Source organism: Grammomys surdaster, unplaced genomic scaffold (assembly GCF_004785775.1).
Source record: "Grammomys surdaster isolate TR1022 unplaced genomic scaffold, NIH_TR_1.0 126187, whole genome shotgun sequence".
Lineage (NCBI taxonomy): Eukaryota > Metazoa > Chordata > Mammalia > Rodentia > Muridae > Grammomys > Grammomys surdaster.
Window position 1 is genome coordinate 4043856 of NW_021620993.1, and position 15525 is coordinate 4059380.

At 52.0% G+C, this 15525-nt stretch overlaps 1 protein-coding gene across 10 annotated transcripts in view; it reads right to left on the bottom strand.

Annotated features, from left to right (window-relative positions):
• The window catches only part of Ablim2 (actin binding LIM protein family member 2), a 124095-nt gene that overhangs the window by 77278 nt on the left and 31292 nt on the right, over positions 1–15525 (bottom strand). For all 10 annotated transcript variants that reach the window (XR_003710111.1, XM_028758058.1, XM_028758062.1 and 7 more), the window contains exons 2-3: positions 6750–6893; positions 2897–3080 (exon numbers count right to left, since the gene is read on the bottom strand). Coding sequence is in view for 9 of the 10 variants with exons in the window: in XM_028758058.1 (XP_028613891.1) it covers positions 2897–3080; positions 6750–6893 (328 nt within the window). In the remaining variant the exon portion in view is untranslated. The remainder of the gene's footprint in view (positions 1–2896; positions 3081–6749; positions 6894–15525) is intronic.

Below are 15525 nucleotides of genomic sequence, written 5' to 3' on the forward strand. Positions count from 1 at the left end.
TTTCAGGAGGTTTTTGGTTGGGTTTTATTCTCCTTTTGGCACTTACAGACAACTTCTTACTGTTTCCCAGAGTGCATAGCTCCTGGAGGTCTGAGCTCCTCTGCAGTCACGGTGGGTGATTTCTGTTGTGGTAGTTGTATTTTTCCTGTTGTTTTTAGAATTCTTTTTTTTTTTTTTTTGCTTGCAAACCTTTTGCAGTGTGGCTGTGCACACCTGGGGCGTTCTCGCTGCGCTGTTGTACACAAGGTTGCCTGTGAACATCTGGGTACTCTCTTGCCTCTGAACATTTCTTTTTAGGGTCACTGAGATCTTGGGACTGTAGGTTTCTAGCTTTCAGCAAATCTAGACAATCTTCATCCATGACTTTAAAAGGACTTTTTTTGGTCTCCCCTGCCTATACAAGCAGGCAGACAGACTTACAGACCAATGGACAGGCAGACAGTAGCTCTACACCCACTCCCCTGTGTACCAGTATGGGGGCTTCTACTGCCACACTTGAATTTCCAGTCATTTCTCTCATATGCCTGATCACTTCAGGAGTTACACATTTGGCTTCTAGATGGCCTTCTGGAAATCCTGTCCTTGAAACAGCAACAGAGTGGACATGGCTGTACCCATGTCCATATCCGCCGATGTCACCCTGGTGGTCTCTGCTAACTTTTTCCTGGTTCTGGTTGGTGTCTCATCTGGAGGTCTCCACTTCTAAGTAAATCCCTGATGCAGTAGACTCTATGCAGTTGAGTGCAGGGCTTTCTCTCACTTCTTCCTGTAAGGAGCTTGGGCTCAGGAGGTTGCCAGCTTCTAGGGACATCCCAAGGAGGCTCACCTCTCACTTGCAAAGTGGGTGTACAGCAGCCCTTGCTCCTGGGCTGTCTGAACGCTATCAATAAGGCCCACCCCTGCATGATCAACAAGGTCCTCAGGACTCAGAACTCAGTGTCCCCTGTGGACTGTGCACTCACGGCTTGTCCCCTGGGGACTGTGCACTTACGGCAGCCTTGGTGGCCCTCACCCACTGAAGGCTCGTGTTTACTGTCAGTTTGACTGGATTGAGAAACATCTGGCAATCATTACAGTGGACCTCTGGGTACATCTGAGAGTGTTTCCAGAAGGGAAGCCCATCTTGAATGTGGGCAGCAGCAGCATTGTACATCCATTCATTGAGGGCAGTCTTCTGAAGCCATGGGGGTGGGGTTCTTCCTTTAAAGCATTTCACTTGGGCAACTGTCATCACAGAGTGGAGTCCTCTTGATGGCATCTTGCAGGGCCCATTCTCCCCGTCTCACGTGTCCTGCCAGTACCACCCTCCACTCACCCTCTCACCCTGGCCAGGAAACATATCACTCTATTCTCCACTCCAGATTCAACCTCCAACAGGAAGCAGGAGTCTGGCTTCTGCTTTGCTGTCCCTGAACTTGGGCCCCAGCTCCAGCGTGTGCCTGCTGGCAGCCAACTCTGTGTGGTGTCTAACCTGACTATGTGATCCGTGGCAGAGCCCCAGCCCAACCTACAGCCTGAACAGCACTGTCTGTTGTCACTGTAAAATGGTGGGTTTCCCAAGGTGGGCCAACCATGACTGATGCCATATGGAAATTGCTAAGGTATTTTTAGGGACCTCTGATCTATCCACACTAGAGAGCACACAGCAACTCTTCCATGGAAAATGTCCCCCATAGAGCTTCCTCCCCTTGATGTCTTCTGGTCAAAGGCTCGACTCCTGCCTTGGGTACATGCTGTGACCATAGATGGCTGCTTGGACAGGATGTGGGAGACATCACAAGCCAGACACGATGATACTCGGTAACATCACAAGCTGGACACTGATGCCAGGAAACGCCGCCGCTCTCTCTACTCTTCACTCTTGCCTGTGTTTGCTGGCCAGAGGCCTCAGAGAGCCTGCCATTGGTCAGAAAGCACAGGTTGCTGCCAGGGTGGCATACAGACTCTTCATGGGAAGATCATTTGCTCTATGCCAGGCACCAGGGACTAGAAGCAGGCCTCCCAGTCCCAGTCCTCTCCCAGCCACCTCTTATGAGATCATACCACAGTGTTGGGAAGGACACAGCCATGGGGCAGGATGGGGCAGATTGCAGAGGGACAGGACACAAGGAGAGAAGGAGGGAGGAACCTACTGGGTGGGAGGGAAGGAGAAGAGAGAGGAAAGAGGAAGGGCGATCCTGTGAGTGCTCCACAGGGTCTGCCTTCCCCTTCTGGAGGAATCTAAGAGGCTGAGATAACAGGTCCAGAACCAGTGTTGGTGGAGCCCTGGGCCAGCACCCATGGACGGAATGAAGGAAGGGAAGAAGGCATACATGGATATGAGAGGCTGACACACCTCTAGGAAGGAGCTTGGGGAAGGCTCCAGGAATGCTGGGGACAGACTGAGGTGGATGAAGATGAGGCAGGGGGGTGTCCCATGTGGAATCCTCAGCCAGGACAGTGGCTAGGTAGGTTTGAGGACAGTAATACGTGAGGCTTCTGTGGATAGGGGTGTGGCATCTGCAGGCTGGGACACAGGGAGTAGAGCCTGGGCCTGTGGGAGTGGGAGGGCACACTAACTAACACATGGGCAGGCATGGCAGGAAGCAATGTTAAAAAAAAGAGTAGAGCTGAGAACAAGGACAGGCTAGGGATGGCTGCCTTGGAGACCAGAGGTAGCCAGGGTATGCTGTGGGCTTGGGTGGGGGCAGCTGGGACCTGCTAGGAGCCAAAAGATGGTCAAGGGTAGGAGGACAGGGCCCAGGTAAGGGATAAGGGACTGTGGTGGGGCTGAGCTAGGAAGGCTCGAAGGCTTGGAGGAGGTGCAGATGTGTGAAGATGGAGTGGAGCCAGGACAAGAGGCAGATGTGCAAGGAGGAGGGGTAGAGGCTAGCAGAGCAGAGCTTGGACCACTTACCTGCAGACAGCGCATACAAAGCAGTCAGGGTGGTAGGTCTTCCCAAGTGCCGACACCACTTCACCTTCAATGAAGCGGTCACAGCTGAAGCAGCGAGTGCCATAGAGCCGCTGGTAGTCACGTGTGCAAATGTGCTCACCCTGTCTCACAAAGAAGCCACCTTCGGCCAGGTCACAGCCACACGCTGTGGAGAAGATCGAAGGCTGGGTCAGTGAAGTGACCAACTCATACCTTCTGGAGATCTGACCCCAGCCCCCCTGATGCAAGCTTCTACAAATCCAAGTGGCTAAGGATACCTGGGATGGGGCTCTAGGGACAGACAGAAGCTCCCCTGCTGGCATAGAGTCAAGTGTATTTTCCATATAGAAGCTTCCAGAAAGAAGCACTGAGAAACTGAGGACAGGACCAGCTTCCAAACCTTGCTAGGATATGATGAGGCTCTCTGGCCCCTGAGATCCTGCGAGCCTCTCTAAGCTGTTCCAGTGGTGGAAGAAGAGGTTAAGCAGGGTGCATATGTACATAAGAGAGAGAAAGGAAGAGAGAGAGAGAGAGAGAGAGAGAGAGAGAGAGAGAGAGAGACAGAGACAGAGACAGAGACAGAGAGACAGAGACAGACAGACAGACAGACAGACACTGGGTAGCTTTCCACTCTATGCTCTGCTATGGACTGAAGGTCCTCATGGAGGACAAGTGAGCCATTACACGGTCCCCAGATCCACAGAGAAACTTCCCACTCCCTCCCCGTTCCTTCTGGGCTCTCATAGTCCTCAACTGCTGACTCCTATAATACGGCAAGGCCAGATCCAGAGCAGTGACCTACAGGGTCACTGAGAGTCACTAGTCCTTTCTCCTAACACACAGCTCCGGATTGCTGAGCCTAGTGGAGGAGCAGAGAGGACTTGCAGGCTGTGGACTGAAGTATCTACCCTGTTCACCAACAGCTACTGGGCCCCAGTCAACTTCTGAGGACACAGTATGTTCCTTCCTCATACCCTCTAGCCCCAGAAGTACATGCGAGTGAGCCATTCAATGCCTCAGATGGAACAGCCTAGAAGTTCCCACCACAATGACATTTTCAGAGCTGTGGCTGCTGGTATACAATAAGAGGAGCCCCCACCCCATGTCTTGTGCATGCACAGAGGGATGCCAATGTCAAACCTAGACTTTTACATCCTCATAGCCCGCTATCCCAGCCTATGGCTGCCGCTGCTATCACTTCTACCAAAAGCTCTATGCCAGTCTGGAGCCATGCTGGGCTCCTTCTCCACACTCGGTCTGGGAATGAAACCCAAGGTCTAATCTTGTCCCACCATAGATCAAACAAATATCCCTTGTGCAAGAACAGGCCATGGGACTGACAGAGCTGCACAGGATTATTCTGCAGTGCCCTGGAGACAAGGGGCAGTGTCACAAATATTCAAGTTGCTGACTCTGGGCTGTGTCTGCCTGTCACAGCTGTGACAACGCTGATCAGTCCTTAGAGGAGAAATGTGTGCAGGGGGCAGAGACACAGACTCCAGTGAGTCACACTGTAGCACAGAGAGAGGGACACAGACAGCTGAAGGACCCCAGTGGCTCCTGGCCCTGCTGCCCTCAGCTGCCTGCTTGTTTCTGGCTGCCTTAAGGATTCCAAGGTCACCCCAAGACAGTGACATCTCAGTCCTCTGCTCCTAAAAATAAAAAGTCCAAGTTCACCAGTAACTTAAGTCCCTCATGGAGACAATGTGCCTCTATCATGTTACAGTTTGAAAAGGATCAAGTTCAGAGGCCTGGAGGGTTTGGAGAACACAGGGGTTGGCAGCCGTCGGTAAGAAGGCAGGGTCAGGGTCACTTTCTGGAACTAATTTCTCCCTTTCTTTTTTAATTTGTACATGTCTGTGTGTGTATGGAGGCCAGAGGTCAACACCAGGTGTCTTCTTCAAGCTGTCCTCCATTTTCGTTTTTGAGACAGTGTCTCTCAGATTCAGCTGTGCCGGCTTCCCAGTGAGCTCTAGGGATCCTCCTGCCTCTGCCTACCCAGCAGCACTGGGTTAAGCAGATGCATACCCACATCTAGTGTTTTCTGTAGGGGTTCTGAGGTCAGGCTGCAGACAGTGGCTGCTGTTCTCTGGAGAAAAGCTTCCCCAGAGCTAATGTGCCCTTTCCCCTGGGGTGGGGTGGGGGTGGGGTGATGGTTTGGAGCTGTGTGAAGTGGCAGGCTCTCTGTGTGATGGCTCTCTAACCTCCAATTCAAGTCCACTCTGTGGAGCCTGAGGCATGGGCCTTCCTAGCTGTGTTGGGAGTGAAGTACCACATTACCACTTCTTTTTCCAAACAGCTCCAGCCATCATCCTGGGGTTGCTACCACAAAGGATTCTGGCTGCTTTTGTCATGTGTGGTAGTTGGGGAAGGACTAGAAAGATGGGGTGTCATTGAGAGAATGCATCAGGGTCAAGATGTCTAGGATGCCTAGACTCCCCTCCCCCTCAACCCTGGTGGCTCTTGAGACAACAGTGAAAGCCAACTGCCCATGCCCTAGATGGGGCCTCTGAAGGCAGATCCCTCGGGGTCCAAGGATAAAGTAAGAGCTAGCTCAGGCTATCCCTGTAACTACCCCACAGACAGTGTTTATTTTGTGTAAGTTGATCACACAGAGCTGACAATACCAAGAGTGTTTTGGGATGGCCCCCTCTGCAGAAAATTCTGTTTTCAAGCACCAGGACTTCATACACTGAAGCAGAGCCAGAGGACCAGAGTGGAGGGGTGGGGCTCCACAGACAAATGCCCAGGCATTTCTATAGGTTCAGGGTTCATGAGGGGACCTGGAATCAAAACTCTAGAAGCTCCTAGCTCCATCTCCCCTCTCTGAAGTCAGTCACCAGCCCCTCCCCACTTGACCTGATAGTGTTGCCTCCTGCCTAGGGCAGCCCTGTTCTTGCCTGGCAAATTTCTATCTTCAGGTCGTGGCCAAATGTATTTTCTCTGTGGACTCCTTTCTGAAAGCTTCTGGACTCTCCTGTGAATCTCCACATCCCAATGATTTGGCTCCTATTCTTCCTATGCAAACAGTAAAGTTAACATCCCCCCTTCACTGAGGGTCCCTGTGGTGAAGGCAGCACCAGTCTCCATACAGGCCAGGCGATCATGCCAAGCCGGGGGTCATGTGCATAGGACTGCAGAACAGCATTCCTTAACATGGCCAGCTCTGTGAGTCTGGACGCCATGTCCAGTGGGTGGGTCCTAACCACTGCACCCTGTAGGTAGTTTTTCTCACATTTCTGGGGTGTTGGATGAAGATGTGCTTGGTCCTCATTAGTCCCAGCATGCACATGAAATGCAAGGCAGGGGAGAAGGCTCCAAAGCTGGCCACATCTACGAGGGAGGCTTGACTCACAGCTTTAGCCCCTCTTGTCCCCACCTTCTTGATTTAAAAACCAGTGTATTTTTAGGCTACTTTTTATAAGCAAAGAAAAGCGAATGACTTTCATTTAGAATGTTTTCAGTGCTACTACAGAAGAGACGCAGCAGTACCTGGTGTAGCAAGCTCCCCTGAACCCCAGCTACTGATTTTGCACAGCCGGCAAAGATCACTGACACTCTGGGTAGTGCCCCAGCGACTCTAGGATCGGATTCTCTGATTCTGGGCCAGCCTCATGCATCTGCAGACCCAGAGTCTCTATACCCCCTACCTCTGGGGATTCCTTTGTCACACCAGATGGCTCAGAACTCTACAGAAGCTCAAATGTGTCCAGAGAGCTTTCTGGACCGAGAAAGAATGAGAAGGGTGTCTGGGAAGCCTGGCTCAGGGCACTCTGGCTGGGAAGCCTGGCTCATGGTACTCTGTGGCCAAGCACGGGGTCAGATACACACTCACCTTTGCACACGAAGCACCTGATGTGGAAGTACTTGTTCTGCACACGCAGCACCTCTCCCTTGCACACATTCCCACAGGTATTACACAGGATCGCAGTGCTGGCCGGCTTCTCCAGTGGGGCATGAGCAGCCTGGGGCTGAGACACTGGGGAGAATGGAGCCAGGTTAAAATGAGGGGCACTCAGGGCAGGGAGAGCAAGCAGAAGGCCTTCCATCATGCCCCCACCCACAGGGCTGGTCCCATAGGGCATAAGGTAGTGATCCATTTCCACCTTCCATCTGGGATTAAGTGACACTCAGGTTATATGACAGGTGACAGTTCTGAGACCCAAGACCATCTGGCAAATCCACTGTGGGCTCTGTGACTGCTCTGCCCAGCGAGCTGTCTTATCCCTATCTCTGCATACATATCTATGATGTCCCAACGTGTCTCTGTGTACCTCTAGAGTGGCAAGGCCACTCCTGTCCCCTCCTGAAGAGCAGCTAACCCTTGTTGCATCCACCTGGTACAACTTTGACAACCCAGAGTCTCAGAGCGACATCACTTCCTGAAAACCTAGCAGCCTTTCAGCCATGGGACACTTAGCCTCTTTTTTAAAAACAGCTGCAATGTTCTGAGAGCTGGTTTCACATTTCCTTTGGGTTCCAAAACATGGGAGTCAACATTGTTAGTGTCCCCTGAGAGTCAGCCACAGCCAGGTAGGCTGTTGAAGGAGACATTAAAAACCACAAGTTCAAGAGCCAGGGTTATGTTGTGGTCCCAGGACCAGGCATGACCATCCACCCCTCCCCTCTGCCTCCGAAAGCATCTGCAGATGTCAGCTCACAGGATGCTGGGTCATGATGCAGAAGCCTTGAGTGTACCCCTCAATTGCCCTGTAACTGGGAAGTGTCCAGAGACTCTTAAATTTTAGCCTGAAGGAAAAAATCAGTTGACTGGAGGAACTAAAGAGCTATAAGCCCCAGGATACCATACAGGGATCACGTGGGTCTGAGGCCAGAGGGGAGGGGTTGCCTAGATAGGCCACACAAAAGGCAGTGCACAGACCTTGCTATCCCAGCAATGTACCTAGATGTATGTTGGGACATTATGACTATGAATGAGACTTGGGGCCTCTGGATCTTAGACATGGGTTGAGAAGACAAAGGAAAGGTACTTGGCTGTTCAGCACGGCTAGATGACATCAAAGGACGTTTCTTGGAGACGTAATTAAGGAACAGGTCAGAGAGGTACAATATAGCTAGTCTTGACAAGGAAGGACCATGAGCCATGAGAACTGGCAGCTCCAGAAGCCAGCAAAGGTGAAGGGAGTGTTCCATTCTCAGCTACAGAGAAAAACATCCACAGCCTCAGCTCAACGCCAGCTCAGTTGTCCAGCGCTGCTCACCTTCACTATTGCAGCCACAGGACACAGGCAAGTGATGGAGGGAGAAGGACGAAACACACTCGCCATCAATCCCTCTCTCTTGGAGGGACCCACCACTAACAGGACCCACCACTAGCCACAGCAGCCCACAAGGGTAATCTTAGTCAACCACTGTCTGAAGCATCACACTGAGAACAAATGTGCAGTCATGTCCAGGAACCATAGACACAGGGTGGGGACCCACGACCTACAGCCACATGCCAGCAACCCAGCTCCATCTATCATGCAACCAGAGACCTCAGTGTCACAGCCAGCCAAACAGAAGACAGTTGCTATCTCCAGTAACAGCCAAGGGACTAAACCATAGCTCTACAGCATGTTCCAACAAGGCCAGGATGTGACTGTTCTCCTACAGCTGCTGCCTCACCCGTGCCTCCGCCTCCTACCTACGGCAAGCCATAGAAGCCAAACTACCCCTAACCTGTCACTCAGACACCTGCCTTGAGTTGGTGTTTCGGTTTACCCAGGCTGCGATCTTCCATGGGCCTCACTTCATGTTCCCTCTTCTACAGGACTTTTCCCACCTTCTGTGACCTATGTCTCTCTGATGACCACAGCAACAGTGGTGTCCCTGCAGCAGTGACATGATGCAGCTCACATCCCTTGCTATCGTGTACAGCCATTTCCCCTTCATCCCCACCCCCAGTCAGCACCTAGGTCACGATGGGACCCCTATCACACCCGCCCTGTCCCTTCCCTACGGAATTGGATCAGAAACACCAATTCATACAAGAGAAAGTTGGTGGGAGGCCAGAGAGCCAGGGCCTCTGGCTCGGCTGGATTTTGACTCAGTGAGGCCAGGCCTTTCAGCTATGTTCAGGAAGCACAGCTGGAGTCCTTCACAGCTGTGCATAGCTGGGCCACTGGGAGCTCTTGTGATGCAGGGCAGGGTGCCTCTCCAGAACTTTTATGTCCATCCAGTTTGGGACACAAAGGACAATGGGAAGCATCTTCTCATGATCGGACAAGGCAGAGATTATATGACAGGAATCTGACTCAAGGCCAGGAGGAATAAGAAGTCACTTTCAGATTTGGGAGTCCCCATGGGCTGTGGGGTTACGCTACCCAGAGACGCAGTCTCAGCTCTGCCTCTTGTGGGGTTGTGACCTTGAGAGAGTTCCTGTCCACGCCACTCCACCATCCCACCACCCCACCTTCTAGCTGCCTTCCCATCTGTCCTTGCGTATCCACCCACCCTCTGCCTTCGATCTGTCCTTCCATCTGTCCTTTCCATCCACCCACCCTCTGTTTACATCCCCTGGTCCTGGGAAAACTGGATCAAGGGCAAAGTGATTTGCTTAGCAACCAGCCCAGCAAACACTGAAGTGTTCCATAACACTGACCAACACTTTTTGTTTTTTTCAGGAATACATGGGGGCTGGGTGTAGCTCAGTAGCAGGGTGCTTGCCTAGCATGCAGGGGTCCTGAGTTTCATCCCTAGCACCAGTTCCCAAGCTATTGGATATGCATTTGGTTTGAAGGAAGAGCTATATTAAGAGTGTGGATTTGCTGGCCAAACCCCACCCTGCTCACTAGAACAGCCTGGAGCTGTGGGCATGGTAGTGGTGCTGCCCTCTGGTGGTCAGAAGAAAATCTGCATCACGAATGGGCCTCCCTGGAAAGGAATAGCAAGATCAAGTATAGCCATGGAGAGGCAACAGCAAGCCTGCTCAGACTGCTTGTTTCCTTCTCCCCCCATCTCCTGCCAGTGCCTGGAGGGGACTGTGTTTCTCACAGCAGCAGGCAGCGTGCTGCCATCTCCAGCTACTTGTGGATGACTCTGAAACAGGACAGTCAGACAGGCAGGAGGGCATCGGGAAAACAGAGTCCCCAACTGTCCTACACTGCATGAAGCATCTATGGGGGAACAGGAAGCTGAATCCAGGCAGAGGGAGGAGGGCTCAGGATGCAGGGGCTGGTGTGGCTCGTCCAGTGACCCTGCCTCTCTAAAACCACTCCAAATATAGAAGTGCCCAGAGCAAAACTGAACAAGCTGTCCTTGAAGGTCAAAGACAGTCTGGCAGCCAGGGGCATACAACTGTTAAGAAAAAAGCAATCTTTCCAACTAATAAAGTACCCAAACAAAGCCAACAAAGGCCCAGGCGCCTCTGAGGCAGGCGTCTCCTATCCTCCTTGCTTGGCTTGGGCTGGGCTGGACACATATTCCCCCTCCCTGGCTCCAGCACAGACTCTGTGAAGTAAGTCACCAGGGAGTACAACAATGTGACCCCGCTGCCTTCTTTTTAACATTCTGCTTAGCTCCCAGACCCACTGGGGTGCAAAGATGTCTGTTCAACCCTCCTGACACCCCCGTGAAGCCAGCATGGTGCCTACCTCACAAGAGAGTAACTTGAGGCCAAGAGTAGCTGAATAGGCTCAGGCCAGCCATGCCAAGGCTTGGAAACACCAATCAAGAGGGGGTGCAGGGAGCCTGCATGGTGCAACCCTGAGGCCTATACCAGGGCCTATGATTCAAAGAACACAGGATTGTTTGTTTATTTTTAAAATGTCTTTGGTGATTCAGAATCATTTCCATAGCTGTTTATCCCAGTGACTTTGGCTAGGTACGTGCCAGGGACCCAACTATGGCTGTCCTATTAGAGGGCTACTCTCTGGGTTGCATTTGGGAAAAAAGACATCGCATAAGGCCTGGAAGCCTACATCTTGCTCCACTGGGGTCTGATTTGGGAGGAAGGGGCTTCACAAAGCTGAAGGCTGCTCCTGGGAGGCTATTCTAGAGCCTGGGGTCAGCAGAGCCATGAAGTACGACCCTTGGGCTGCTTGGTCCAAAGTGGAGCATCCATCGTGTCTTCATCAGCACTCCCAGAGTCATCAATGCATCAATGATGCAAACTTCATTTCTGGGCATCTACGCTCACTTTCCAGTGCCTGTCAATCTCCAGTGCCCCCTGCCACCTCCAGCTCTGGTTCTCAGGGTCACAGCTGGCGGCTACTTCTGAGCTTTCTAGTCATTCCTGGACACAGGCTCCTTGGACCTGTGACCTCTTTGTCTCCTCCACCTCCACTTCCCTGTGCTTCTGCCTCTGGAGAATCTTCTGGGATTTCCTCCAGGCTGGCAGGCCTTCACACCTGGCTGCACGTGGGAGGCACCTGTGCCTGAGGTCTGCACGCTGGAGAGTCACTGCCACCTGGCTATCAATTATCCTGGACAGGGAAAGCCTTGGAAGGAATCAAGTGAAATTCATCACAGCCTCTGAGGCCCTGGCTCAAGCCTGCCATGATGGATTTGAGAGATTGAGATGAGGCAGAAGAAGCCTCCTTCAGGGCATGGAGAAGTTCCCAGGCCTAGAAGGTGATTTAGCGTCAAGCAGAACTGGATGCTGATCCTTGAAGAGCTACAGAGGGAACTTAAACACATGTCCCCAGGGGAAAGCAGCCAAGGTGGAAATGCAGCAGCCCATGCTTTCCACTATGGCTTTCTGGAAAAGGCAAACTCGGTGACAGTTGGTGTGTGGCTGCTGGGTCAGATGGTGTACACCTTTAGTGCAAGCACTTAAGGTACAGACAGACAGATCTCTGTGAGTTCAAGGCCAATCGGGTCTAGATAGTCAGTTTAGAGTTGGAGAGAGGAATGAACTGGGAAACCGTAACAGCAGTCTGCTTGCACGGGAATGGTGAAGGCATGTCATTGTATCTGTCCAAACCCACAGAGCCCATGACACTAGTGTGGACCCCAATAGAGCCAGGCTAATGGTAGAGACTTGTTAATGACAGATTATCAATGCCATCCCAGCAGTCCTAGTGCACTTATTACAGCATTGCAGAATGTGACAAGAGGGGAAAGCCATGCTGGGAACTCTGCCCTTTCTGTCAATCAAAAGGAACTGCTCCACCCAAGACCTAAACACAAGCGTGCGGGATTGTTGCTCTATAATTTCTAGATCTGCTCGAATGGGTGGTTATCAACCTCTCACTGTGATAATAACAGAAGGCGTCAACTCAAGTGGTAGGGATCAGTCACACCGGGCTGTGATTACTTACACTTAAGCCCTGGGACAATAAAACCCCAGCACCAGGGAGCCTCAGCAGAGTAAGGAAAACAGGTTGTGGGCCCTTTAACTCCCTCTGTGGGACAACACCCACAGGAATCCACTGCAATCCATACCTCTCCTGCCTGGTACCTGCATGACACTGGAGAAATGGCCAGGCTCTGAGAGCTTCTGTTTGTATACCTGCAAGTTGGGGACAGTCTGGGGAGTTCTGAGGTAGAAAAAGGCCCAGTTCCATCTTTGTCTAAGCACCAGTGGTCCCTGGCCTCCTGAATAGGGATTGTGGCTCGGCAAGAGGCCAGAGCCCATGTTGGTTACATTTTCTATTTTCCAGGGTAGAAAGAAGGGGAGCAGGTAAGGGAGGTGAGGTTAGCCCAGGCTAGAGTTCTTACTGGCCATCACATTGTAGCAGCCAAGGCAGCTTTGGAGAACCTCCCAACTTGTATGTTGTATGAACAGCTGGTTTGGGATTCCTGAATCTTCTATGTTCTAAAGATATGACGTAAGTTTTTGTGAGCATCCTGTGGCTCTGGTTCACCAACAGCGAGTACAGTGATGTCTAAGTCTGTCTCCGCCTTTCAGGTGGTCCTGTGACAGTGAGGTTGGCGGAGGCACTGGGCTGAAGGCAGGCACAGCAGCATGGTGAACCTCAGCAGGCAGGAGGGTCACTGAAAGTGACATGAGACGGAGGCTCTGGGTTTTTGGGCAGTACCTTCTGGGACAGAAGCAAGCACATTTTCTGTGCTGGTCTGGGTTACCCCATGGCCCTGTGAGTAGCTGTCCTCCACTGGCCTGTCTGTGCCCCATTTCTGCCACTATACCTGTGCCCTTCCAGGAGCATATGATGTCAACCAGTGAGTGTCCCAGGGTCTCAGTGACTCTGAACTGGTCCTAAACACAGCCAAACCCATGGCACCTGGCAGAAGACAGCCTCCTCTGTGTTGCAGGGCACGGACAGCAGGTTGCCATGGGTGTGGATGCTCAGGGATGGGGCTGGAAGAGTGCAGTGACCCCGGTGATTGTAGCAGATCCTCCAGGGTGTGGGCAGTGGAGGAAACCCTGAGTGTGTGGGATCATGAGTGAGTGTGTACTGTTAACACAGGTACAGCCATGTCAGGAACCAAAACCCCAGCCCCAGAGGAAAATGGCAGAAGCCTTCCCTGCAAGTGAAAGCATTGATAGGGTGGGAGGGCAGGAAATGTCCACCATAGCGGTCTCTCCCCCAGATGCTTACAGCCTGAAGACTGGCGTGCCACAGAGACTGCTCCTATAGACACTCGCTAAACCCCAGCTCCTTGATTCAGCTCTATACCACACACCTGCCTCCTTATCCATCTGTGCAATAACCTTGCCTGCTCATTTACCTGTATATAACAACCCCGTCTCCTTGTTCATCTGTGTGTAATAACCTTGCCTCTTTGTTCATCTGTGTAATAACCCTGCCTGCTCATTTATCGCTATATAATAACCCTGCCTCCTTGTTCATCTGTATGGAATAATTCCACCTCTCTGTTCAACTCTAAATAACAAACATGTTGGAACTCCTGGGGTACTGAGGGTTCTCTACGAGAAAGCCCAGCTTGCCCAAGCTCAGTATGTCTGTCTTGTGTTTGTGTGTGTTTGTCTTCTCTTCATTCCTTCGTTGTCCCCATTCAGGTCAAGTCACTGGGAACTGTGCAAAGATTCTGCACCGGGGACAACTGTGGTTGAATGTGTCCCTAAAGACATGGATGAGCACACACAAGACCTAGGTACTGTTTCGTTGCAAAGGGCTTTTCATTCCCCAAAAGGTTTGGGTTGCTGGAATTCATACCCTGTATGAATTTCTTTGGGGCTACCTTGCCCCAAAGAAACAATTCAGAGCAATCAGAAGAGTTCGTGTCTGCCAGCCAAGCACGGCTAAGCTCCACGACAATGCCCAGAGCCCACACGGCACCTCTACAGTACCCTGCTCATGGCAGCCCCATCCACTGTCTGCAGCTGCCACATCCAGGCCAACCCCCCACAGCGGATCCTCCCACAGAGCCTTCACATACCATGGGGTCACTCACAAATGACTCCAGCTACCCATGGACTCCACCCACTCGGTCTCACCCAGCAGCCCCATTGCAGATGCACTTTCCACCTGCCCACACCCAGATCTCAGACTCCAGGACTATGGGACAGTACAGCAATGTTTCCTATGTCATCCTGTCTGTAGCACCTTGCGGCAGAGCCATGGGAATCCTGCACACCACCTGTGGGATGCACAGCACTGCAGCAGCAGAGCCAAAAGCACCTTTGTGACCCACCCACTGTCACGCACTATGGAATACCGATATGAGAGTGGTGGCTACACAGGGCTGGCCCATAGTGGGGCTGAGGAGGAGGAAATGATGGGGTGGTCTCTTTCAGAGGCAAAATCTGGGCAGAAAACAGCTGAGAACCAGTGCCAGATGTTTTATCTGGTTATGGCTTCCAGTAAATACTTGCTTTGGCTTCCTGAGAGCCCCTGACTCCTGCACCCTCAAGCAGCACTGTCAGCCACTCGTATCTCTACAGGATGACATTTCATTGCCAGAAGACTCAGCAGACCCAGGGCGCTGCTCTTATAGTAGCATCCAGAAGGTCAGGGATATGTAGGCATCTGCCCCCAGCCACATGATCTGTGTCTAAGCCATGCAGAAGATCTGTGGTGGCTTCTGCCCAGCATGTGTCCCCATGTCACACCACCTTGTGCTTCAGCTGTAGCAGATGCCCACAGATGCTCCTCAAATCTAATAGGAAACAGGAAGTCCATCTGGGGCAATCAATCGCATCCTGACAGCCAGGTCCAATACTGGCTCATTCCACCACAAACCAGCCCAGAGCTGCAGAGGGTACAGCTAGACATCTGATTACACCAGTTCTCAGTTTCCCCAGATGGGCCTCTGTAGATGGATGGGTGACTAGGAGACAACACCCAGCCTGGTGGGAGCACTAGACCAGATGTGAGCCTTCATGTAGTCCAAATGGCCCTGGAAGCCTTGGTTTTGAGGCCAACACAAAGCAGTAGGGTCATGAGGGGCCCAACTGAGGATATACCCAAATCAGTAGCACTAGTAGCTCAGGGGCAGAAAGGAAACTCAGTTGGTTGAGTCCTTACCTAGTATGCGTGAAGCCCTGGGTTCGAGCCCCAGCACTGCATAGATTGGGAGTGGTAGTTTGCACCTGTAATCCTAGCACTCAGGGGGATCAGGAGCTCTAGGTTATTTTCCAATACCTGGCAAGTTCAAGGCCAGCCTGGGCTACATGAGAACTAATGTATAAACAAATAAATACAAGGATTGAAGCAAGCAGCTCGTCACCAGTGCAGGCTGTC